Source organism: Hippichthys cyanospilos, chromosome 2, assembly GCF_059441005.1.
Source record: "Hippichthys cyanospilos isolate Australia breed blue-spotted pipefish chromosome 2, RoL_Hcya_1.0, whole genome shotgun sequence".
NCBI classification, from domain to species: Eukaryota; Metazoa; Chordata; class Actinopteri; order Syngnathiformes; family Syngnathidae; genus Hippichthys; species Hippichthys cyanospilos.
The window spans coordinates 18,564,479-18,586,893 of NC_142370.1; the positions used below are offsets into that span (position 1 = coordinate 18,564,479).

Genomic DNA, 22,415 nt, shown 5'->3' on the forward strand with positions numbered 1-22,415 from the left:
ATTAATAATATTTATGGGGACTGCATTTAAGTTGATCAATCATGAAGGGTTTTTACCGCCAGTTTGACACTAAACTAAAACTATAAAACGAAAACCCCCTTACTCTATATATTTGGCAGCCTTGTCTATATGACCTATGAATGAAATTTCAAGTCAGTTACACACTTATACAACTTATACAAAAGCGAAACTATTGCTAAGAGTTTCAGTGCTCCCATTTGCCTGCGTCCCTGCGTCCGCGACGCATAACTTTTGCCAGTGGATGCGTACTTTAAGTCAATGTGCATTCCTCGGACACATAACTTTTTTTTACATCAACATATTAATCATTGCCACCTGCTACACTACAGTACTGATCTGCAGTGCTTGGCTAAAAACTTCACCAATAAAGACAAATTCACTTCAGAGTACAGATGCCGCATGCTACTTAGTATAGTAATTCAACTCTACTGTATTCGCTTCACATAAAGAATGCGCAATTTATTCTTGTAAATTACTCACGTGAGCGTAAGAGCGGATCGGCAGGAGACAAAATCACTGCAAGCTAAACAAACAAAGTAAAAATGGACCATTATATCAGTGGTTGTGACATGTAGAAAGATGATGACAGACGGTTCATGTAATCTATTTTAATAAATTGTACTGTGACATTTGTTGATATCTGATGTTGATTTTTGCTTACGACTAGTAAATGCAGTTTGAACCCTGGACTTTGTTGTTTTTATTGCTCAATTTTTGGGGCACCAAACCTTTCTGTCATGAACCATGGTTTTTTTAGTATTGTGAGTACCGGGGACTCGACAGTCATAAGTGCCATTATTTGTCTGTTACCTTTTTTGACTATATTTTGCAAGATTCTCACCTTCCAGATTCTTTTTTCCTCAGGATTAACATGAAACAAGCTCCTTCAAATATTTTTTTTATAAAGAGGGCTGCTGAAAAAACCCATTTGTGTTCCCCTCCTGACGCATCTGCAACGATTAAAAAAACAAAACAAAAACCTCACGCACTGGGTGTCTGCTTTCATATTCAAAAATAAGCCATGGTGGTACAAACCTTAGGAAAAGCAGACAGACATTCATTGGACGTTTGCTACCATGTGCCATCGTGAGCACGGATCACTGAAAATCTACAGCAGATCATCAAACGAGTGGTGAGCTTGGAAGGAAGATAATTATTTCACGGTTAAATGAATCATCTGAATGATAATGTTTTCATTCTTTTCTATTAGAATTTCAGCAAAGAATTACCCATCTTTCATGTCCAATGTGTCTCTTGTGTAAGGGCGCCGGCTGCCTGATGATGTCTTTTGGATTGAAGTGTCATGACCAGGCTCAGTGATGCGTAAGAACAAAAGCTCTCAAACGGGTCTGCTCATGGTCAAAAGGACAATGTGTCACAAGCCATTAATTAACAAGAATATAGCCTGATGAATTTGCCGTGGATTAGGCCAATTTCCGACAAATTGTCGGTAATCTCTGGAGGACGCGGGTTTTAAGCGGTTTGGGGGCCGCAAAGACTCAACTTGGTCATCGTTTCCCATCTGTGGCACTTCTCCGCCTATGAGCTGGAAGCTCCGATATGCTACACAAGCAGCCAGGGAGAGCTGACCTAAGCCGCATGAATTCTGCGACACATCTGCTGTTCCCTGTTTTGGGCACTTAGTGCCAATTCATTTGCAAAAATATCAACGGTCGCACATAGCTTGTCATAGGGATAGGCAATGATTTAAGTTGATTTGAACAATTGTGCAAGACATCTTTACAAACGGTACTAACAACTATATTGAGACATTGAAAGGGACAGTCCGCTTATTTTGCCAACTCAAACATTTAAATAAAGTTTTGTTTGGTTTATTTCTTGAATTAAAATCAAATAAAGTCATAATCATCTAGATTAGAATGACTAAAGAAGAGTGAGATTTTATTTTTTGGCCATATGTCCCAGCCCTACTTTGTAATGATCATTATCATGTGGTGTATAAGAGATAACCACATTCTGATATTCACCTTGACTTTTTGGCAGAAACGTATGAGACTTTCACATTTTCCATTCAAAAGAAATTGCAGCGACAAGGAAAGCTAAAAATTGTGATTTTAACTCATTTAAGGCCAACCATGTAAAAATGGATTTTTTACAGCTATAGCCATCAACGGCAGCAAATGAGTGAATGTTCTGATTACATTTGTGGTTCCAGCATATTTTGTGTATGATTTTTTTTATGTGTCAGGTGCTTATTTGTCCGCTAATTTCGTTTCCCTAATCTGACTATAAAAACGTATTTTTGACATCTACAGACATCAATTGCAGTGAATGAGTATATCATCGATTTTGTCGACGAAATTTTAAAGTGCAATAATTTCCATTGCTTTATTGTAATTTTATTAAATACCATCACTCTGCCTTCATGAATAACTGCAGAAATAAGAGAATAAATACTGAAGGGCTAAAATCAGAGGCTTTTGACAAATTGAAACAATGGCTCTAAACGGTTACTGATTATTTAAAAGAGTTACTGTTTAATCATTTCATTTTGAAATTTCTTCACAAAACATAAATGAATGACTTGATAATATCATCATTACTGTTATTATGTACTGGAAATAACTAGTATCAAAGCAGATAACGCATATTAAATGCACACCTTTCAAAAACTAATCAAAGATAGTCACCTAGCACATCAAGGATGTAGCCTCCTGTGAAGGCCCCCTGGTGGGTACACATAACCCATCCCCCACCCCAAACGGTCATCCTGTAGGTCATCTGCTCAAACCATCCTGTTGATGAGGTCAGGGAAGATGCTTTCTGCTGTGAGGCCTCTCATCACTGGTTACATAGAGCAGCAGCATGGAAAGATGGGTATTTGTTTCCTTTTTACCTTTCCATCCCTTACTGCTGCCTACCTCTGTTTTTCTTGCTTCAATCTTTGTCATCCACCCCTCAGACACACACGCGATTAAAACAATGCTTGCGCTAAAAACGACTGTACAACACTGGCTATGTTCCAGAGCATTTAAACGTCAATAAACCCACATTAGCAATTAAAACTTATCACTATACGTGACGCTGTCAAAAATTCAAAAGAAAAGGGCATTCAAAATTATTAGTCCACAAAGTTTTATCAAGTCCACCAAGAGCAGGCAACCTTCAACAAGCTTGTATGCTAAATTAAAAATTACAGTTTCATATAATATGAACATCATTGTATTTCTTTACCATTAATTGAATATGAATGAAATAAAATTACAAAAACATATTAACATGGAAAAAATACATCATTGCATTCACCAAAACAGCTGTCTACCAAAACACTTAATTTAACACAAAATCCATTGTTCTTTCTTTCCTCAAGACTTCAATGATTTGCTTGTACAGTTCGTCTGTGCATTTCAGTTTTAACAAGAAATCATTTTCAATGATACGTTTTCATTCGCTTTAAAAAAGGCAGAGAATGACTGCTCTACAGAAACACAGGACACAGGAATTGTCACAGCCAAACGGTCAAGCTTGCTTGACTTGCATGCTGAGTATCCAATTAAAGAGTGCGTACATTGTCACTTTCAACATGGGGCTTTCTAGCAGGCCTTACTCTCCCCACCTCATGTTCTGATTGGCTATTGCAACTGCCTATTAATTCTATGTGCCCATTCACTCACAGTGCAGAGACGCTCGCAACTGTTGAATGTGAAGGCCTCGGGCAGATTTCATAAAGCCTGGCAACCCAAGTTAGCTGAATTCTGATTAGATAAATCCTCTACCAAAACTACAACACTAATTTTAAGTAAAGCGTCATTCACCAAAACCAAGATAAGAAAACCGTACCGTGTTGATATCCTGCTACCTTGAAGTCAATCAGGAGCATTGACCTTTATTTGGTGCACTTGGCAGAGATAGCTTATCTCTTTTTTAGCTGATGATGTCCATCTTTTTTTTTTTTTAACCAAGAATCAGTTCTCTTTTAAAATGCCTGTTTTGTGGGGTGCATTGTGTTTGAAAGTAGGAATGGGCGAGTACCAATACCAAGCACCATTATCAGGCGGATAATTGGCCTTAGACGTTGTTAACTTTATTCATCTAAATTTTAACCTCTAACTTTGTGCTTTCGGTATGCTGATTAGATCCGTTTTTATGTATCTGGCATCTTTTGCTTGAGCTGTTGGAAGTTGGAGGGGGAAAAAAAAGGTCAACTCCCACCCTGAAGTGGACAATGATTGGATGTCATTGTGTTTGGCATAACCTGATGGGCTCCTGTAATTTAACAGTAAATTGAACTGAATAAAAACACCAAAACAACACCTTTCACATCAATTTTCTCACTATCTCACAATGTATGTAATATCAACAGAGACCAGAGGCCAACATTAATATTGTGGATGGGGGGAGCCAGGCTGCTGTAAAAGCCACACTCACTATGTATGTAATGTATGTAATATCAACAGCGGCCAGAGGAGGCGCCAAAAGTTTTCAATGTCACAATCTCGCAGTGGCCGAGACCGTGCTAAATATTGTGCTGACAAAGCTGGGCTATCGTTAGCTTAGCACAGTGACTACAGTTCAATAGCTGTTAAGTGAAGCAAACGCTGCACATACCAGTTGTCCCGAGTGCCCGCTTCCGCCTTTCTACAAGCCAGGTGAGTGCTCTTGCTTGCTCCGTTTTGTATTGAAAACTCAGCTGGCCGTGTTGCATCGCTCCCGGTGACCGCAAAGCGGCCGCCATGATTCATTCCTGCCCCCTGGTGGTGGTGGTTAGGGGTCTTGGTACTTGGTATCAGTATAGGTGACTACTGGACTTGAGTACATGTACTGGTATTGGTCTGAGAAAAGTGGTATTGAACATCCCTATTTGAAAGGTTGTATATAGTTAAGTAATGATTGAATCGTTGATTGGTTGGATTTATTTTTTTCTGTTTGTAAGCTACCAAATTTGGATATCGATCGTAGAACAACGCCGTTTGCGCTAACAAGCTGAAATTAGACAGGTCGCTGTCTGCTGATTCGTTGACAGAGAACTGCGGCCCTTGCAATGGAATATAAAGTCAAGCACAAAGTAGAGAAAATTAGTTTCACAGCATTTGCAAAGTTTGTTTATAGGTATTGTCACTTTGTACACATCACTGTTCCTTGTAATGTTTCTGTTTTTGTTGAATTCACAGGCGCATTACCTCGCTATTTGAGTAGCTCATTGAAACCCACCTACACACCACAACGTGTGCCTTAATACACTTGTGACAATACAACGTGTTTAACCCAGAAGGCACTGCAGCTACATATTTGAAGTTGGAGGTGGTGGAATAAAGTTGTGGGGGTGGTCAGGGCATGTAGAAAAAGGCTGATTTTAGAAAACAACAAAAAACAAGTGAACAGCTGCAGATTTATTGAAGGTTGGGAAAAAAAAACATGAAAAAGTGTTAACTTGACATTATATTTTGCAATTCAAAGTAAGGTCTTAAACCCAAGTTGAATATTTTATAGGTAAGGTATTTAGAGAATATTTATTTCCTTGTTTCCCTGTTGAAAAGTAGCTTCAATTATCAATAAAATGCATGTGGCCCCTTCATCAGCCAGCACTGTATTTGAATTTAACTGCCATCAAAGAATGGTTCACAAATGAGATTCTGCTCATTAAAATGCAGTTGAAAAGGACTGAAAAATCAATTTGTTACATTTGGAATGAGCACATAAAACAATCTTTCAAATCCTTCTGTGTGACTTTATTTTTATTAAATTTATCGAACGTTTCCATTGATAACCACAAAATGACAACAATCATTTTACAATAATATTCAAAATGGGTCACTTGGCACAGCCATATTTTTTTCCTATCTCACCAAGCACTGCCTATTATACTTTCAGCTTAGTAACTAAGCTTGATATAGGTTAAAAAAATTTATGGCTTGATCAGAAACTGAAAAACCAAAATGGTGCTACACCACCTCTGTGGAGAGGTTAAAGGGGCTCTGGGATTAAAAGAGCTTCTGAAAAGAGCTGCATTAATTGTTACTGAGCAATACATACCGAAACCTTGATCCAACACCCTTCTTAGATAAGCACATTTTCTGTGATCTAGTTTTTGTTTTATTTTTAAGCTTTCTGGGCCATAAATGCAATGACTACATGGGAAGAATATGCAGCATGTCATCTACTTCATTATGGGGAAACATCCAAACCTCAGGCAAACATTGGTAAAAGACTTGCCAATGCTTCATGACAAAGTGCTTTTTAACTAATAGACTTTCTATCTGACTTGTGATGTCATCTTATGCACCTATTTAATCCATAGTGAAAAGCGAAACTGAGAAAGGGTTGCGAGAAAAGACGCCACCTACCATGCTAAGGTAACCTAAGTAGCATGATAAAAATGGGGGTTCAGGTCTCCGGCGATAGATTTACCTTGACACAAATATGGCTGGAACCGCGTTAAATTAGAAAATATTTAAGTTTGAACTGCAAAACAGCAACAAGAAAGAACTGTATTCTGTGTTTACTATACCTACCAAATATACAGCGCATCGCTCAATTTCTCCAGTATCTCCTGAGATATTTTTGTTGATCAGCCAGGTATGTTTGTGGGCGACATATGAGAGTAAATCAAGCTTCAGAGTTAAGCATTTTAGTCCATTTTCTTGGATTTTAGCCACTGTAAATTGGTGATGATAGCAACAAACGCACTCGATGTTGGTCTTTGGCAATTGATCACAGAAGCAGCCTCCATCTCCATCCTGCCCCCTCTTTCTAATGGAACAAGGCATTTTCTACGTCTAACTTATCAATTCTTTTATTGGCTCAAATAAATATCCATGTTGATCAATTTCCTCTTCCCTTTTATCGGAATACTCCATTTTAGCAATGGCAATCACTCGGTGGGCCAAGGAATGGCCCTGTCAACGAATTGATATCACATCCGTTCTCAAAATGTCTGTCCTAAAACTAACCAGGGGGATTTGGGGAGAATCGTTTTGGCAACTAAAGGATGAGACACAAATATTGTAACTCTTTAGCAAACTTTAAAATATTGCTCCTATTATCCTAACAAGAGTTGCGGGCTTGATGATCCCTATCCCACCTGACTCTGGACTTCTCCCAGGCGGATAGGCATGGAACACTCATTAGGGAGGCATCCAGGAGACATGCTAACCAAATTCTCCGGCCACCTCAGCTGGCTCCTCTCAACTTGGAGGAGCAGCAGCTCAAATTTGATCCCGAATGACCGAGCTTCTGACCCTGTCTCTAAGGGATGGCAAAGGTGCTCAGCAGGGAAAACTCATTTCAGCCGCCTGTATCCAGGTTCTCGTTATTTCAGTCACGACCCACAGCCCGTGACCGCAGGTGAGGGCAGGAACATAGATCGACAGATAACTTAAGTTCTTTGCCTTTTGGCTCAGCTCTGAAACAGAGTCAACACCACAGCAGACGCTGCATTTTTATTCACTTTTTAAAACTTTAGGAAGCTATTCATTTGCTGGAAATTTAAATTGACTTTTGAAGAGATGCTAGTCAGCATGGACACTACTGTGCTTGTGTGTTTAGAATTTTGAAACAACTATTTCTACTGTTAACGAAGAAAAGAAAAAAAAGTTGTAAATCTGAAAAGCTGTTCAACAAATATATATCTATGCAGTGTTTCTCAAATAGAAGGGCTAGCCTGGGGGGGAGGGGGGGGGGGGGGCACAAGGTGATGTCAGGGGCGTCGGGGATCACCCCAGGGAATAGGCATTGTTTTAGTTGTGTGAAGTATAAATGCAATAAAATAAGAATGTTCTTTTTTTCCAGACAGTTTGATGCACTTGATTGTTTTTTTTCTGTTTTAGACCAAGCTGTAACTGTATAAATGCTGTAAAAAAATAATTAACAGTTGTTAAAAGTTACTTTATACAGTATTGGGTTTTTTCTATTATTAATGTTAAAAGCATACAGGATTAGGTATATTTATACCATTTTTATAGATAATTGTATTTATAGTCAGTGCATTGAGTTGGTGGGGGGCAAAAAGTTTTCTCTTTCCTGGAGTGTCTTGGCATATAAAGGTATACAGGTATAAACATAACTTAGTGATGAGGTTTCCATTCATAATTCTGATGACAGTATTACCCCTTTAGTGTAAAAAAGAGAACAAAGAGAAAAAACAAACAAAAACCAGATTGGTCTTTTTTTATTTCATACTGCAGGGGACAAAAGAACACAGGTGGATATATCCTTCCGGTTTTTGCTTACAGATTACGGGAAGATTTTCTTTTCCTCAATTATTCATAAAAAGTAGATCTGGCACATTGAAAAAGCTGACTAGTCTGCAACAGTCATAAGTCATGAGGATAGTCATAAGGAGAAAATGCACGACGTAATTCTCTGGGACATCAGTGTGTGCGTACAAAGACAATTGAAGGTGCTGACAGACAGGAAGGGGAGAAGCAAATGCTTCGACTTTCTGGATAAATAAAAACAGGTGACATACTGAGAGCCTGACTGGCTGAAAATATAATTTTTAAAAAAGTGCAGGTATGGTTTGTATTCTTGATGTCGCATGTATAGTAACATCTCAAATAACAGAGCAATGATTGCAGAAAATGAAAAAAATATATATTTTTTGAGAGCTGTGACACAGAGCTAATCTGTGACCTTTTAACACAAAGAAATAATCTGTCAAAGTTAGGATCATAAATAAGAAATTTAGTAAATGCTGACGAGAACCCTCTACGGACACAACATTTGCGATTACAATTAAAATGTAGAAGACTGTAATATCTCAAAACTAACAGCTTTGCAATTTTACCCTCCAGAGAGTCAGCAGGCAGACAACAGGGAATGATGCAGCATTGAGGTGCGGAAGGAGAAAAAAAAGCCTTTATTGGACTGACAGAGGCCCGCATGGGAGTAAAACAACATTTGGGAAGGAATAAAACCATTTGAATCGTCACTTTTTTATTCCTGCCCCTTAGCCGTCTTTTAAACATCTCCACATGGATGACGACTGAACAAAGCAGCAATGCACATCTGATAACAAACACACGCACACACCTGTTACGGTGTGATAAAGGGAAAATACCCCCCATCCCTCTTTGGGCTTTATTGGCTAAAAGGCAGCAGGCAAATGAAGTAGTGAGATAAGAAAGCGAAAGAGACAGGGAGCAGAGAGCGCATACGCTCGGCTTCACGAGGGGTCCATCTTGAAAATAACGGACACAAGGCGGCTTGAAGGAGCGGGAAATCCCAAGAAATACACACAAGTATATGCGTGTCTGCACCCTTTACTTACACACACTAATTCATCGTTCACTTAACAATAGCTCGGCGCTGTGCTCAGTGAACGCCACAAACTGTGACCATGTGCGTGTGTGTGTTCATAATGCCTCAGCTGGGTTCCCGCAAAACACTCTCCTGTTGTTCCTCTGAAGACGAGGCTTAGCCAACTCCGCCAGCATCTGACCCAAGCCCAGGCTGCGACCCGACAAAGGGCTCATATACACACGTATAAATGCATACACAGCCCTCACGCGCAAGCCCCCTCAGCCCCACCATGAGAACAATGGCTCCATCAGCGCATCGCTCAATCCCTTCTGTATCTCCTGAGAGATATTTCTTGCCCTTGAGTAATGACTCAGAATGAATGAAAAAACTCCAGAGCATTTTAAGCATCTCAGGGGAAAGATTTTGCTCAGAAGCAGTGAGAGCATCTTCGCCTGCTTAGGGACATTCACTTTCCGGCATTTGTAATTGTATCAAGCTCTATTCAAATAGTTTTACTTGGGCCTGTGAAAACAACATGAAAAAGATTCATGAACAAGAAACGTGTTCAATCCACAAACCCACCATAGTGGTATAGTATGTTGGTGGACCAGCTGGGACACCTAAAAAAAGCTCAATGTAAGAGGCGTGATGATATGCACAGCTTTCAATTTGTGTCATGCAAATGTCAAAATAACTGATTATTAAGTTCATGAGCAAATATGTATAATTATATCTATATAATCCTTTAGAATCGGTGTTTAACTGAAAATTATGCAGGTCATCTTATCTCAGGGTTAAAGAGACACTCTGTAAGATTTAGACCGTTTTTCATTCAAAATGAATAAATTAAGATATTCTAAAATTCAAAAACTTGCAAATAACTATTTTCTTACCGACCGACATTTATTTATTTTTTTTTACTTATCATCATAAATGGGGGTGGCAGTCCTCCGGAGGGCCCCCTTTCTGTTATAGCTACCATAGTGGTATAACAGAAATATATGTTATAGCTACAGACAGCAGGAGGAGGAATGTTTATTGCTGCATTTACCGTAATGCCCCCAAATTACACATATTTCCTGGGAGTATGTGTAATATTTCCAAAGCGCCTGTGGGAGCATTACGGGGCATTACGAAAAATACAGCAATAAACACTCCTCCTTCCTGCTGTCTGTCGCTAAATCTCAGACGGAGTCACATTAATGATTCTTTGATTAATAGAGTCATTCATGAGAGCATATCTTTTCTTTGAGCAAAACAGGACATTTGCAAATCTCTGATTTTACTTGATGCGAATGAGTTCCAAATGGGTTGGAGAGCACATCTAACCCGCTCCTGTGATGCTGCTTAATTGTTACTTTTGTTCATTACTGAACAATAAAAAAGACAGTAACTGTTTAATGAACAGTAATCATAAACATATGGTTTAGTAACACATGTTAAAGAAAAATAAAACTTTTCGGTTCACTGTTGATGTTGAACTAGAGTGGCGCCTGTAGCTTGACATTTAACTTGTCTGTTTTCAGGGATGCAATGTTTAGTCCATCCTTCCACTTTCTAAAGCCTTTTATACTCACTAGGGACGCAGGCTTGCTGCTGCCTATCCCAGCTATCTTCGAGCAGTGGGTGATGACAACCGATACTTGAAACAAAGTCTGACGGGATTGACTGACTTAAAATGAATTCTGTAAATTCTGGAATCCAGAATGAAATGAGCAGAATGAGCAGCCGATCCAGAATCTCTATGTTGGAGACTGACGCAAATGGACTACAAAATGTTGCACTCACAAACACATGACATCTTCAATTGCCCATAATTCAACGGGGGTACTGATGACTTAAATTACTCATCTTCTTCTCCTAGGGCTTAATTTAGAGCACCTCACTTTTTAATCCGCCTCTTGTGCTTTTCCCCCTCAGTTTAGCGAAGGACAACAGACATCCTCACTGCAGAGCTTCCCGGTTCTTTTGTTATCTCACATTACTACGCAACTTAAAAAAAATGCCTCACCCAGTGGAAAGACAGAAATCAAGCGCTGCAAAGAATACAGAATGTGTAATCAGGTCCAGAAGCATTTGCATTTAGTTTTTATCTGTTTTGCTTTTATTTGCTTTTATATGGGCAATATGTTGGACATAAACAATTGAGCTGAATTGAAATAAAGTATAACACACATACAGACTTCAAATAAAATGAAGATTTAAAAAAAAAAGAAAAAGGACTGAATTTACCAAGTGGGAACTGTAACCATTTTATGCAGAGGAACTCCATCGGCAAAACACAAAATCCAAAAACCAAAATCCAGTACATCTCCCTCATTTGTCATTAATTAACAAGAACAGTTTTATCAATGATAATATTCAGTGGAACTCCTCTACAACGAAATCATATTTGCAGCCAGACATTTTTCACAACCGGGGACTTTTCACTATAGCAAATCTATGTCTCGGACGTAAACATTAAAAAACAAAAAAGACATTTTTCACAACCGGGGACTTTTCACTATAGCAAATCTATGTCTCGGACGTAAACATTAAAAAACATGTGGCGCAATGTACAATCTGACTGAAGTTAAAAACCATCCGACATTGAAAAAAAGAAAAAGAAAGAAATTGCCAAATCTACAAAAAGCATTTGTTTTTATACTTACCGTACATAAATTTCTTGCATAATGCACTTCACTTTGCCTCATTTAGCTTTATTACTTTCACCCTATCTTCTGGTGTCACGCTTGGATTAAACTAGGCGCTTCGCAAGCTCCACTCATCAAATGACGTTATTTCGGCAACCATGTCCCTTCGTGTGGAGTCCACGCGGAACAGATTTTCCACAACGGGTATCTTCCGGAATTTCTTGAAGAAAACATGGCGGAAAACATGGCGGACAAACTATTTCTTATGGAAGTTCGCCGGGAAAAACACCTTTATTATTTGTCTGAAAATGTCTACCGTGATAACCCTAAATACCGTAAACAACTCCTGGTGAGCACCACGTTGGGGAGAGATGGCAAGGCTGTTTAGATCGTTTTGAATCTACTAGGATTTTCTACCTCTGTTACAGAGAATGCTGTTAAAGAGTTATGCTGTAGAGTCGATTCACTGCCACCTATAGTATGGGAGAATATCATCTGACTGCGGAGGAAAGCCGCTCAAAGTATACGCGTTCCGGTGCGTCAAGTGTAAACCAAGCTTGACTTTTGCTGTAGTCTTGTTTTCGCTATACTGTAGTAAATTTCAGTGCAATGCAAATGCAGAAAACTACTTTTTATATTTCGCAACAGGGGCATTTTCCCTTGTATGAGGGGGTATTTTTGGACATGCAGGTTTCATTGTTATACTGTATAACGTGCATTATATGTAACATACATATATATGTGCTTATACAGTATTATACATATATATTATTTATAATTTAAATATACATATTGAAATATACATATAACTTTCATATACTGTGTTTTTATATAAAATATATGGTATAATTAATTATAGGTACAGCATAAACTTACTTTGATGTGCACTTTGGTAAGCATTCACCATGACAACGTATTTCTGCCATACAAAATTATGTAATCATCTTACAGGTACACTTTTAAAATGTGAATTATAATTGCAGGATTACACTCCTTATGCTGGGAGAGGGGTAGCACGCTGAGAAGGCAGCCTATAAATCTTCCTCAGCTATAATGATAGTTTGATTTATGAATATGAATTCATGGGCACAACTTTACAAGCGCATGACTCGTGTACAATAGTATAGTATATACAGGATATACAGTATATACAGGAATAGCAGTGAATAGCATAGCATAGCATTTGAGATGACTGACAGCTGGGTTCGTAGACATTGCTGGAATGGAGCAAACGAGGAAACAAACAAGGGTGTGAATGTGATCAAAGCGATGGAAATTAAACCTGACAATTGACAAATCTTCACTAACAAAAAAGTGTGAGTACAAGGGTTGTTACTTTTGACATCTTATCTTCTGATGCAGCCAGGTCGTGTGCGGCACGCTGCAGTGTTGGGGTTCTCTTGAAAAGAGATCCCCTGTAGGGCACGCCATCAAAAAATCAGCTAATTGGTCTCAATGCAGCATCTTCCTCCTCTATTCTTTAACACAAGTGTGCACAAACTTCCACACATGCTGAGAACGTCTGATTTTTTAGTGTTCCAAGCATAACCCCAAACCCTTTTCCCTCAACTGCAATTGCTGGGAAGGCTCAACACACTCGCGGATGGAATTGCCTTTGGCCTTTGTGTTATTTTAAACCTCGCACAAGCCACACTCTTGAAAGATTAAATGGCAGAAAGAAAAGACCCTTTGAACAAGTGGAAATCGATATCAACTGTTAGCACCACGGCGTCATATTTTCATCCATTATGGTGTTCAAGACAGCAGTGGGGGGGGCAAGAAGACACAGATCTTGAAGACAGGTAGAAGTACAACAACAAACATGGTCTCTCGAGCTGGAAATACAATCCAACCTAGAAACCCCACCGAAACCAACAAACAAGTGCAGCGGGTTTTACAAGCATAGCGAGTGAATGCGATCGGGTGAAGAGATGAACCCAGTCCCTCGATGTAATCACTCACATTCATAAAATGTGGCTGATGGTGTTTATGTGCACACCAGAAATGACCATTTTTCTTTTCATGCAATGAAACTATGCAACACAACCAAAGAGAAAGAAGCCAGCTTCACAAATAAAATCCAGACATGCATTAAGGGTGAGGATAAATACATTTGAAAAAAGTGACGCTTCCTTTGCATCCTGCAAGTTTATGTAGTCATGTTACCAAGCCAGTGGCAACATTTGTAACCAAGCTAGATCACTGGATGATTCTGAAACGATCTTCAGCCGAAACTATGTACAGAATGCATGCAACGTTGATAAAGCTGGGGAATGAAGGTGAACATGTGTCTCTGTTATGGATGGTCCCATCCATTGCACAGTATCGTGATCAAACCCGATTCAAGCCAAAAGGACTGGATCGTGTCAGTGTCTTTATTAGAACCAGTCGAATCCAATCCTCAACTTCACTTGTTGTTTTGCAAAATAAACTATTAAAGTGCCCCTATCATTAAGAGTCAACTTTTAGGAGCTTTGAACATGTTACAATGTTCATTTCTCACCCAAAATGCCAGTGTTATTTTCCGTCATTGATGCATTCCTTGCTAAATCTGCACTCTCACACCAGCCCCACCCAGGCAGATACATATGACTTGGAGAAAACTGCACCGAGTCGGTCAAGTAAACAGCAACATTTCATTTAATAGTTACAATGTTTTACTGTAGAAAATGCCGAAGTGGTGAACATGTGTGTTTGGGAGATCATCGCAGTACAGTTAACATCAGTAATGAGTAATTCAGACAAGTTATAAATACTGGGTTCACACAAGGTCCTCTTGATAAGAGGAACAAGTGTTAGTGAGAGCAGTCAATGCTATTTTGCCTTTTATGTCAGTAAATTGCCTGCTTTTGGCCATGTTATTCACTATATTGTTGGAATACTCCGTGAGCCTTGTGAGTATGGGCGGTAAAGATGACGGACGGACGGACGGACGGACGGACGGACGGACGGACGGAGGTTTGAACAACATATGAAGGGGCGAGGCAGCTACACGGTAAGAGGTCCGGCCTCTGCAAAAACGTCCTGGTTAGAAATTGGTACCATAAACTTCATATGTAATAAGAAATTAAATTGTCAAATGTTATTTAACTGTGGAATAGTGGAAAAATACCATGATCCAATCCCTTAAATGTTACCAGGTTTCTCTGCAATGTCCTGATTGACTAGGGCTGGCACTAATGATTATTTCAATAGTCGTTTTATCTGCGATTGTTTTTACGATTAGTCGATGAATCGTTTGTTTTTTTATGTTTGTTTGTTTGTTTTTTTTGCTTGGAATTAGCTAAAGCTCTGATGTAAATTCCACATAACCTCATGAGCTCTTTATTTCACCGCAAAGACAATGTAGTAAATTTAAATACACACACATAACTTAAGAACGTGTGTATTTTTACTCAATACACAAAAATAAAAGACAAAATCGAATGAAAAAATTAAATTTAAATAAACCTAAATGATACAAATCATTGTCCACTCTATCTTTAAAGAATGTAAATGCTACTTAGTAGCTTGCTACATTACTTAGGATAACCACGAACACTGAATTTGTACTGTAGAATATTCATAGCTAGTAAAACAAACAACCTATTAGTAGATACTGTAGGTATCAGTCCAGTGGTATAATCAAGGTTAAGTACAACTAAATACACAGTCCCTCACCCTTTGTCTTACCAGTTACCATCGTATCGTCCAGCTAGTTTAGTTTTTTCAACTGTGTAGCTGTGTTTCCATGAGTAAGTCGACATTGCAGGCCATGAGTTTCTTGTGTTGTGTAATCAGGTCACAACTCATCCAAGATGTTCGCCTAGAACCAGCGTGGTGTTAGCTATAGCCTAACTCTCAGCCCTCTGACTTTCCCCCGCCTTTGTTTATGGTGAGCTCTTGCAGTCAGCCGGGTAGACTGTGAAGCATCGGGCGTTCTCTGTATTGGCGTTCTCTGATGAAGCGAATGTGATGGTGTGAATGGGAGGAGGGAAGGAAAAAACTTAACTTAAATTAAAAAATTATGTAAAGCGACTAGTGAATGATGGGAAAACACCGGCGACCAATTTACATTATCGACGTCATTGACGACATTGACTATTTGTGGCAGACCTATCATTTACCCTGGGGTACCAGGTACCACTGGTTTGAAAACACAGCTGAAGTAGACCAGAATAATTGGATAGTGGATGTAGAATTTTTGTTGTCAAAGTAGTATTGACAACCCCCCACCCCCCCATCAAAAGAAAAAAAAAAGACAATCACATCAGCATCGAGGCAGAAAATCTCTCTTGGAATATATTTTTTAAAAAAAAATGGGATCGGGCCATCCTTAGTCTCTGTTGCCTATGAACAAGCTGAGGGCTTGCTTCATGCAGCATCAAGCAGAAGACTGCAGTGCTGACTTCTTGCTCATGTCACGACTCCCTACGTGAGGCTCGCGCAGCTATTTGCTTGAAACAAAGCTGGTCATAAATTTTCATGTTGTTGCAACAGTGCTCACTGCAGCACCATGATAAAACAGAGGGTAAAGTGGGTTAAACAATCAGACTGCTGCAACAAACCGCTGCAAAGCCAAAAGAGCAAGCTGAGACGTTTTCCAGTCATTTTTTTAAAGCTACATAAAGTGCTCACTTATTCCTCATACACACAGTGGGTTGAATTGATCTTCTTAACAATAAGTGAGACATAATCAGGGGTGTGCTTCTAACATTCCTTGATCACTGGGGGAAAGCTAGCAATCATTTTTTATATTTATCAGCAAACAGAAAAGATGTGAGGTATGATTGGTGTGACTTGAGAAAATGTGATGTCATTTTTAGTGAACAGCAAATGGCAACATGGCTGCTTCCTGAAATGACTAAAAACGGATGGATTTTCCGACTTAACTGTTAATACTCAAACTTAATATCAATGAGAATTCCAAGTTTAGACTACTGGAGGTGGATAGAGGTCATTTTTATGAAGAATTATTTTGACTTGACTTCCCATTAAAGCCCCTTCCCACAGAGGAACAAACATTGGCGGATGCTCATAAAAGGTAGCGTGTCTTTAATCTTTTCAGGTCCAAAGTTGTCCAAAGTCGCAAACATTCGCAAACGTTGGCCTGTAGAGCTCTTTTGACAAGGAAATCATACTCAAAATTTCCTTATGCACAACTGCAGTACAGACAGACATCTGGTGACCATCTGGCAAATATTTGGCGAGTGTTTGTGACCTAGAACGAATCCTGACATGATCAAAAGAACTGCTACCCTTTGTTGGACCTTCGACCCTCAGTAGGATCTGGGCATCAAACAAGCTAAAGGGATTATAAATAAATAAATGAATAAATAAATAAATAAACTGGATAACATTTATTAAATTCATCTCAAGTCAATTAACAGAAATAAAACACTGTTCGATTGACTTCTATTTAAATTTCTTGTGAATCATTTAAATACAGTGGGCCGCCACCATACGACGGCGCATGCAATTACCTAAAAACAAACGCCTGAAGATGGAGACAAAACAACAACCACACAGGTCCTGACAGTTGGTGATACATTGAAATGTAAAAATGCCGTAAAGAGAGGATGAAAAAGACTTAGTATTCCCCTTCGTAACGTGAAAAAAACATAAGCCAGGGATGCTTGCACTGTACCACTGTCATAGATTTGCCTTTACCAATTCTGTTTTCAGATAGATAGATAGATAGATAGATAGATAGATAGATACTTTATTCATCCCCGTAGGGAAATTCACATTACCAGCAGTATCCTCAAGTCGAGATATAAAATATGAGAAATAAAGTACACAAGATACACATAAGTCCAGTACAGAAGTATACTTAAGGTGCTTGTTAACAGTGTAAACAGAATAGTGTGAATCGTTGGAGTAAAGAAAGCATGTAAATGTAATCCTATTTGAAAGATCAAATAGGAAATTGAAATTAACATTGAATAGGGTCCTTTATGTAGATTTGATGCAATGGCATAATCTCTGAACAAACTGCTCTTTTTTTTACGCCAGGGTGTTTTGGGAGTTATAGTTCTGCAACTTCAGCAATTTCACAGCATGAACGGCCATGGATATATGGACTCCTGTATATTCATATTGAATGATAGAAAAACCCAGAAACATGCATGGCTCATTTGTTCGTGACCAAACTCCAGAGATTTTACTCGCAATTTGATCAAGAGGTTTGGCTGGCAGAGAGCCAGAAAAACATTTGTATGTCTGTTGGTTTGCAGATTTCAAACCATCTTCCTCTCACATCAAAGACGCAGATATAATCAATCCCTCTCGCAACATATTTGTGCTGCATCAACAAGACTATAAGCTATATCTGGGTTTTTTTTAGCTTTGGTTTTTGTATATATTGTAGTTAGTCTGCTGTGTCTGACTCACAACCAGATAAACAAAACAGCATGAGCCTGTAAATTTCTCTTCTCAGCAATGTCGTTCCATCATAATCACAGATCAATAAGGCACAGACTATTGTAGAAAGAGATGAGAATAAAAACTGCTATTATATTTGAGTAGTTTTAATTTCAAGGGTAAGATGAAGGAACTGCAAGCTGCTAACTGGAAGAGTCACACAGGCAGAATGCAATCACTCAGTACAAAGGACAAACATTCATTCGAAGTTGACTCACAACCGAGGTTAATAAGTTATCAAAGGCTTCACTCAAAAGCCGCGGTAGCTTTTCAGTGGCAACAGTTCTGAATGTTTGTGTGCATGCGTGGTGATACTGAGTGTCGGTTTCTGTTTAGATCTTGTTTCGACTGAAATTAAAAACAAGGTGAAAGCAGAATACATTTTATATATACGTTTACATATATATATTATACATTTTACATGTATAAAAAATGTATATAGGCAGCTCAGTGGTGAGGTGAATAGCAGGTCCGCCTCACAGTTAAAAGGTCTCGAGTTCAAATCCACCTTGCGCCGACCTTCCTGTGTGGAGTTTGCATGTTCTCCCCAAGCCTGTGCGGGTTCTCTCCGGGCACTCCGGTTTCCTCCCAACACCACACTAAAATGTCCTTTGGTGTGCGAATGGTTGTTTGTCTCTATGTGTCCTGCAATTGGCTGGCAACCAGTTCTGCTTGCCCACTGCCTACTGCCCAAACTCCAAATTAATACACAAATAAATATTACTTGTATACATGTAGGTGAAAGAAAATGCTGTCTTTCAATAGTGATAGAGTAAATAAAATTGTGACTGATAATGCTTCCAATATGCTAGCAGGGACACAGACTGGCACATGTTTTGTGCTTTGCCCCTACTCTCAATTTAGCAGCTCAATAAAAAAAAAGTTAATTTTCATCTTTTTTTGTCATAAATCCCCTGATATTTTTTTTCTTTTGGGCAGCAGTTTGTCACGTAATAATTTGGTACTGCAATTTCCCTTGAAACGACAACGTATCTTGTACTGCGCTACCTTTTCTTTTGATACAAAAGACACATATGTGTAATACACTTGCTGCCAGGGAACGGAACACATGGCCGTTTGCAAGCTGCACAGCAAGCGGATCGTTTTATTTTGACTCTTATACGTCTGGCCTTTGAACCATCTCGTGCTTGACTGCTGTGAGGGATCATGAAGGTGAACAGACGTTTGCGTGTATGTGCGTGTCCACTTTGGCGCTTGTAAACAAAACTGTTGAATTAGTGTGACTCTCACGATTCAGCCCGCTTCTAAAGGGCCCCCTGACATCGGCTTTGAGGCTGCCTGGGCATGCAGACAACATCGTCCCAGTCCAGCTCATTTCAGCCCGTGGCAGTCAAGTGGAAATCGGAGGGTATGGAACTTTCTTGTAAACAATCCCACTCGTTTATCGCACTTTTGGAATGTATTTCTTCTTGGACAACGTTTTTTGAAAAACACGCTCTCGTTTATTGTTTTCTTCCATCTGAAATGGCAAAATAAGTTGCACTACTGTTGTATTTGCGCATTATGCAGGGGTACATACCTGTAGTTCTCAAAATCAGAGCCTTTATGTACTTCAAAGGTTTCTGTATTTATACCTAATGGTAAATTTTCTTTGCCAGCAAATTACTGCAACATAAGCGCACAGTAGAGACAGACCAAGATGGTTTTTTTCAGGGCCAATACAGATAACGATTAGTAGTAGTAAAGGATGCGCCAATCACAGATGTTTGGAGCGGATAATTCACTTTCAGTAAGAGGGAAAATATCTGTCAAAAATTAGAAAAATAATGGATTCTTAAATTTGTCTTTAATCATATGTTCATATTGAACTCCCTATTTATTTACTTATATTTCTTAATACATTTGCCAATTTACATGTAACAGCAGCGAGCATCAGCCTGGCTGATATAATTTGTATATATTCTATTCTATGTGTAGTTTGAAACAATTTATCTATTTGATTTTAAAATGTACAGTGTTCTCTAATTGCTGCTCAGCCAAATAAAATGAAATTGTCTTCTGTATGCAGTTGTGCACGCATGAATGGTGAAGCAACGGGAAAACTAAACATTTCTAACTAAAAAGCAACTGAACTTCTGTCAAATCAGTTTTACCAAAAGGACACAATAATGATATACAATTGCTAGATTAGATATTAAGAAGATGATTCAGTAGTGAGCAACCAATAAGTTACTTAACACCAGGATCCAAAACACCATGTATTTGTTTTCAGTTTCTTTCTGTAAAAATACAAAACACTCAACAGGTTGTTCCACTTTGCCACTTGTTTAAACGCACTCCTTTTAATTTGCTTCATGTTACAACCACAGTAGAATTATTTTTCCGCTCTGTAATCATTATGTTAAAGAGCCATTTCAAGCGTTTATGTATTGAAATAAAATGTACAGTATTGGTTATCGAGGTCTTTTATCCAGACAGAAGCTGTGTTAACAGCAACCCTGTATTGAAACAGAGTTTGTTTACCATTTATTCACTAATGGATTCTATTAGGGTTTAATCAAAACATACCTCGCCAGAGACGTATTTTGTAAATGTCAAATCACTTCGAGTTGCTCTTTCTCCTGAGGCATGGACAAAATTGCTTGCTCGGAACTTAAACAAAGAGCCACCGAGAGCAGCACCTGTTGGTAACAAAACTGGTGGAATTGTATTCCATACATGACTCTCAATCCCAAATGAATGCTCAATCAGCTACGGCGGACACACAGCAGAATCACGGGTAAAAGCTGTTTGTTTGCGTCAAAGTGAAGAGTACAAGGATCCTCCACCTGTTGTAACATGATGACGTCACATTTGCACGAGCCGCGCGTCCTTGAGCGCGCTTTAAACAGTGACTAATAAACATGTGACCGCCTGTGTCAATTTGCTCAAAGTTCTCTGGAGTTGGCCGGAGGTTGGCTGCCGCCAAAGCCTGAGGACAATGTCTATTTTGAAAATAAATGACATACTTTACACAAACGGTGTAACAACATCCGATGAAGGGCAGGAAGCGTCGCAAAATGGTTGATTAAACCCAAAGTGCTCAATAGCTGACAGGCAATTTACTGGCTGTGCCCTATCAGCTCATTTTCACCTTTCACAAATACAACATAGATTCACAAGTTCTTGGACACATGGATATGATCAAAAAGCTCCAAGCAAACAATCAGAAGCAAAATCATCCAAATTGACCGTACAATCATGCAAGATAATGAGAGCACTCAAGAGCCTCCTTTCCAGCAATCACGACATCTCGCCATTGAAGAGTACATACACGCGTCGCATTCCGAATACACAGAGATCCTCTCGGCAGGACAATTGTAGCTTGAATTCATTATGTTATCATACAAATAAGTTAGTTTTTTCATTCTTTCCGTGACTCATTAGATAATTACTGCCTTTATTTGTTTGGCCCTTTGACAGATGGCTGAAAAGATTTTCTAGTGGATCTGGATCAATAAACACTTCTTAAGAAACGTCATTAAAATGAGCAACAACAATGTAGACATAACATTCCCGACTCATTGAGTTGGGATTAATATGAACAGACAGAATTCTTCCACGCCTACTTTATTTACGGCATGATTGATGAGACGCAAACCACAACCAAAGGTTCCATTTACACAAAACTGGGCTCCATCCAGACTGTTCACATACAAACAAAAAAATGTGTTTACACTTACAGGAAGTGAACCCACTCGTTCCGCACAATCAGTTGTACGTTGAGAAAACTATGCATTAACTCTCTCGAAGAGAAGATTACACCCCACTTGAGAGAAGAGGCTATGTAACATTGACTGAAGTTGAGAAAGCTGATGAAAGGTGATGTCATTACGTAATAGATTTTTTCACAGTAGTGGATGCATGTTTATGAAATGCATGAACAATCTGTCTTTTTACACAAAAAAAGCCTAAAAAAAAAAACGTCAAGTAATGAAGAATCAACCTGTCCCCTCTCCTTCTGGGTGTGCCAACATCTTCAGTAAGCATGATGAATAGAAGTGGAGTCCCATGTCTAAAAAAGTGAATGAGAAACACAAGTGCAGCATAGAATTGTTGAATTAAAATATGTCAACTAGTTATCTGAGCTGTGTATGTAACAAAGGCAGCATATGTTACTTGATTGCCATAAAAAAGTATGTCCCTTTAAAAATGACT

General features: G+C 38.9%; 1 protein-coding gene across 5 annotated transcripts in view; it reads right to left on the reverse strand.

Moving 5' to 3' along the window:
* Positions 1–22,415, reverse strand: part of magi3a (membrane associated guanylate kinase, WW and PDZ domain containing 3a) — an 83,591-nt gene that overhangs the window by 56,481 nt on the left and 4,695 nt on the right. For 3 of the 5 annotated variants that reach the window (XM_088408830.1, XM_088408833.1, XM_088408832.1), the window contains exon 2: positions 22,204–22,272. The exons of the other annotated variants lie outside the window; for them this stretch is intronic. In XM_088408830.1, coding sequence (XP_088264956.1) covers positions 22,204–22,272 — 69 coding nt within the window. The remainder of the gene's footprint in view (positions 1–22,203; positions 22,273–22,415) is intronic. 5 annotated transcript variants of the gene reach the window in all.